The sequence below is a fragment of the Carya illinoinensis genome, chromosome 7, assembly GCF_018687715.1.
Source record: "Carya illinoinensis cultivar Pawnee chromosome 7, C.illinoinensisPawnee_v1, whole genome shotgun sequence".
Lineage (NCBI taxonomy): Eukaryota > Viridiplantae > Streptophyta > Magnoliopsida > Fagales > Juglandaceae > Carya > Carya illinoinensis.
In genome coordinates this window covers 31,459,629-31,464,943 of record NC_056758.1, presented here as the reverse complement: position 1 = coordinate 31,464,943, position 5,315 = coordinate 31,459,629, and the positions used below count along the sequence as shown (strand labels likewise).

At 33.7% G+C, this 5,315-nt stretch overlaps 1 protein-coding gene across 2 annotated transcripts; it reads right to left on the bottom strand.

The window, feature by feature from the left end:
• Positions 1–351: 351 nt before the first annotated feature.
• Positions 352–3,934, bottom strand: LOC122314876. Of its 2 annotated transcripts, XM_043130509.1 has the most exons (3): positions 2,973–3,930; positions 741–888; positions 352–642 (listed from the first exon to the last, which is right to left on the bottom strand). In XM_043130509.1, the coding sequence occupies exons 1-2, from the start codon at positions 3,412–3,414 to the stop codon at positions 761–763; spliced, it is 570 nt and encodes a 189-aa protein (XP_042986443.1). In that variant the 5' UTR covers positions 3,415–3,930; the 3' UTR covers positions 352–642; positions 741–760. The 2 variants fall into 2 exon arrangements, with proteins under 2 accessions (XP_042986443.1, XP_042986444.1); XM_043130510.1 differs by having other exon boundaries at positions 352–2,118; positions 2,973–3,934.
• Between the last annotated feature and the right edge of the window lie 1,381 nt (positions 3,935–5,315).

The window sequence follows — 5,315 nt, the reverse complement described above, 5'->3', positions numbered from 1 at the left end:
AATCATCAATGGCATACATACGATGTTTGAATATAATAAGTTCAAAATCTGGGCAAAATGATCATCAGTACTTGAAAATGAAAAACGATTTTAAGCATAATATTTTTATAAAAAATAATTTATAAATATCTTTTTAATTATTTCATTATTTTCTTGGCAAAAAAAATATTTTTATTTGATATTTTATAAAAATAACTTAATTTAATAAAAATATTGTCATTTTACAATATTATTATGAAATATATTATAAAAAATTAAATTTGGGTAGGTAATTTATAAATTACTATTATTTATTTATAAATAAAATAAAATCGTTACAAATAATATGCAATAATTGGTGAGACTCACATCTATCAAATCTCTAAAAAGTTAAAGCCATCTCATCTTACTTTCTAATCCAAATACACAAAATTTTCAAAAACCATCTTATCTTAACTCAACAATTTCTCACCACTATTCACAAACTATTTCAACTCATCTCATTTTTTTTTATCTCACTATTCAAAGAACTCCTAAATGAGCTGCCCTGATGCCCTACATGTGAGAGCACTCATGGTCACAACTTCAATGACTTCGAATTATCTAGCAATTTTACCCACTTCATTCCCTGGACCTGAACTACAATCCTGTTCTTCTGCAAAGCTGAACTAGCATGGAACATAGTTGGGGTCAGTACTTTAGTTAGCTTGGACTTAAAACACGCAGCATGAGAAGATACATCATACAAAAGGAATACAAACCCAAAGGAGATAGAACGGTTCTATCCATTGCGTTTATACAAATAAAAGTCCTTGTGATACTGAATCGAAATCATCCCCTCGCTTCCTGCCAATGCTGGCTCAGAAGATCCATGTAACCTCACACTTGCACTGCTTCTGGACCTTAATCCTGCGAACAAACTTTCACCAACAATAAATGTGTGTGTGTGTGTATAATATCTCACAACACGGGACCAAATGAAATTGTCTAGCCAAAGACAAATTATAAAGATGTTTTATCACATGTCATATTCAAGGGCGATCGTTAACAGACATTAGAAAAACCCTCCACAGGAGACATGTCTAGGGTTTGGAACCCAAATATTCCATGCAAAAGCATGCCCAGATGAGTTTTATATTACACACAACCACAAACAAATTGCAGTCGCATACAATCAGATTTCAGAAATCTTCTGCAAGAACTGTCTGTTCAAAGCAGAAGGAAGATGACATCCTTGAAGTGTGATATTATTACCAAAGAAAAATTAGAAAGCTTAAAATGAATACCCAAAGCTCAATTTGATGACCGTGTAAATGGAAAAAGAAAAGAAAGCTTGCAAAAATGAATCAGCGAGTGAATTATCTTTTTCAATGTAGTAATATATACAGGTAGTATTTAGCAATGCACAGACTAGAAATTGTTACATTCCATGATTTTCAATCACTGACTCAACCAAATCAAGAAATTATTCCATTCCATCTTCCATAGCTTTTTAAATTATGGTTAAATTGTCGGGTGCAGTTATCAAAAAGCGAAAAGCAAAAAAAAAATGAAATTAAGAAGTTGATAAAACTCAGAGTGGTTTCATTGAAGCAATGGTTTAGATTATATAGAAAGAAAAGGCTATAACAGTCCATTTCTTACTCCATGAATGGGATAAATTAAAATAAATGGGACCTGGATGGTCATTTTGCTCATGCAATGAGGGTTATAAAAGTATCCACATGATGGGGAAAAGGAAAATCGGTGAATAATCTGAATATCTGTTTACAGAGCATTTGTTATATATCTCATCATAATTGATTATCACAAAAATAAGTGGACCATTTTTTAATGTCCTGTGTAAGCAGAGTGAGAAATCAAGAACCCAATAGCACCATAGCAGGCATGGTTCGCACTAGAACAGAAACATCAGAAAAAGTTGAGTAATTAGAAGAAATGCTGCAGTCCAAGATGCAAATCAATGTAAACCCTCAAACAATCTTTTTTTCTTAAAATTATCTGAAGAAGCCTTTCATCCACCATGTTATTTGTCACAATCAACAGATGATGGATCCTACATTTTGAATTCAAATGAACTGACACTGATGTATTCCCATTCTAAACACAATTGCTGTCCCCCAGAAGATCGCATTCCCTCTGCAATTTCAGTGGGTAAACATATCATTTATAGAAGGTTTGAAGACTAAGTTCGGGAGCACACATCATATACATCAGAAGATTTGGTCAGTTGACGTCTTTTTCCACTGCATTAGTGGACAGAAAGCATAACATGCTTGAGAAGGCCACATGATATAGACTAGAAGAGAAACACAAAGCTTTTAGCTTTTCCACAAGGTTGAAATGAAAAATTGGAAGCAAACTAAAATTTAAGATGTTAACTTAGCATCACGTTACATACTCAAACCCACTAAAGAATTCTACATAAAATTCTCTGGAACGGTCTATGGAATGTGTCACAATGTTAAAGATTTGAGTATAGATATGACTTCATACAATGTTAATTAACGACAAAAATTCCATGAATTGTGGTCCTAAGTGTCAATAAAATACATAAATGAACGGGTACACGTCCCTAGTAGACGGGAAGTACACGAGGACAAAAAGTAAATAAGAGAACAATGAAATAAATCAAAGTCTGAAGTTCTGAGCATCAACAAAATCCAGAAAGGAGTCGCCAATAGCAAAAGAAGCAACCTAGAGCCACGAGAGTAGCTTCTTCAAGAGTAAGTTTCTCACAAATAGGAAGCTCTGAGTCTCCAGTATTATACACAGAATACCACTTTTTTGGGGGTAGCAATATCCAGGATACCAAAAAGGCCAATACATACTTGTTTCCAAATTGGTAGGAAAAACCGATGCCGAGTTTTTAGCAGGTAAATTTTCGGATGTTTTGTCCAGTCCTGAGTTTAGATCAAACCCAACAGAACCGAAATGCAACGCATGAAGGTAACACAGAATTTATGGTTTATATGGAACAACAAAGTGGATACCTTGAAAAGCTATAATGAGGAAGAAGATAAGTGTGATGACCATGGCAGAAAGGCCGCTGTTGTTTAAAGGTGATGCCTTGGCTGCCTTGATCTTCTTCAGTGCCTTTATTCGTTCAACTCTTGCACGCTTTCTCATGGCAAGCTCGGCCAGCTCCCTAACCAACTTCCTATCAGCAGCATCCAATATTGATGGCCCCTTAGGAGGTCTTGGCGGCTTGGGAGGCTTTCTAGCATTCTTCTTATGCATCTCTCCAACCACGCAAATCTTCTCAACATCAGCCTCTTGGTCTCCCGTATCTTCCCCTCCCAACCTCTTTTCTATCGCCACCAATTCTACATCATCATCGTCCACATTCCCTACCCCAGATTTCACCATATTGCTATTCCACTTAAGCCCGCCTTCAAGATCCACTTCAAAGTGATCTTTTTCCCTCGAATCCATACTAAGAACTACCCTTCAGAATGCGGAAGCAAGGGACCCGCCTTTACCACTATTCCAAAGCCCAGTTCTTTGAACTAACACCAACTACGCCTGTACCCCAGTTCTTTGAAACCGAGTCCTTCTAATTTCTCTCCCCAGCAAGTGGATGTAACAACTTTAAAAAGAACGCCTGAGCTACCTTGCTTTAAAATTGATACCCAAGAATCTAAGCTACAAAATTCCAGGTCAAAAATAGACCCAATAACCCAACCTTGACAAAGTGCGAAGGAAGAACCATCGCATTATCCAAAATGGATAAGGCAAAGCCAGTAAAATTAAGGAAAATCCATTGAAAAAGGAATAAGATTTGCTAAAAAAATAGGAAAATGAGAACGTATTTGAACCTTGGTCAAAGAGTCAAGGCTAAGATTCCTAGGAATTAATGGTATGGTGAAAACATGCTCCCAGGACACAGTTTGTACGTCTCAGCTCGCACTTTGGAGACAGGACGACCATTTTAAAATTTAATTATTCGAAATGGGTCTTTCTCTGTGTCAGCTAAGCTTGTCCATATACGGCAACGGCTAACTGCCGCTGCCGGTGATAGCTACATCGTAGATCTCTATCGAGCCCACCCCGCAAAAGGCCATTATTCAAGTCACAGGCTGATAACGTGTCGAAAATAACGATTGTTTTTACCCTAAGCAAATACATTAATAAAAATTTAAAATATATCTTTATAAGAGATTCCAAAAGAAAATTCAGGTTTTTCATGTCTTTATTGTTTGATTTTAAAAAAAAAATCAAAAGGTTATTTTTTAATTATCTTTTCAATTTTTGTTTTTAAAAAAATTGTTTTAATTTTTTATGTTCTTAATTTTTCATTTGTTATAATTACTTATTTTTTTAAATGTTTTTGTACCCTTTTTTCCAGAATAAAGATTTGACAAGTGAAACCGTAATAGCGAAGGAAAATACCAAAGCCACGACAATGGGTCTCCATTTTTTTTTTTTAACAATTAAGAAAATATTATTTAATGATAATGTAATTTTTTTTAAAAAAAAAATGTTTGAAACTAAAAAATGTATGAAAAGAAAGCAAAAATTACACGTATACGGACCCATTATCGAGACTCAGAATCGGGAGCTATATAACTGCCCAGTGGCAAAATGCTTATATGTCAAACTCGAAGAACATTTTTGAGTTTTGACTGCATAAATTATTTCATATCCTCTCATTTAAATTTTCACATAAAATATAATAAATAATTTAATTTTTTTAAATTTTAAAATAAAAATTATAGTTTAATAATCTTTTATTTAATTTTTATCTTATTTTATATGTATAACCAGATGAAATCTTAACATTTACTTAAGTGGAAAAAGACTGACATAAACGTGTACATGTTTACATTAGAACAAAACTGCCTAGAACTAGAAGTGAGAGGTTTCGCACTTTGTAACTTCAAACTACTATGATATTGGACTTACTACTCCTATTAAAAAATTATAATATATACAAACTCTAAATGCACAAGTCTAGCATAGACTTTTTCTAAAAACGGAAACCTCACTATAAAAGAGTGTGAGAAACTTTTTTTTTTTTCAAGTGAAACCCACTTTTTTATAAAAGACTTACGCAAAATTTGTACATTTGAGACTTTATCCCTAACATTACTATATATTCAATGAAAAATGATATTTACAATCGTAGTTGTGCAAACAGCATGCAGTCGTTTTGAAAAAAATAAATTAATATGAGACCCACATGAAAAAAAAACTAATATTTTAATCGTAGACTCCACTCTTTTTCAAAGCGATTGCGCGGCGTTTGCAATTCTATAATTGTATGTAACATTACTCATATTCAATTATAAAAACTGACACTTTGCACTCTCATTTAAAATCTGATCATCAAGATT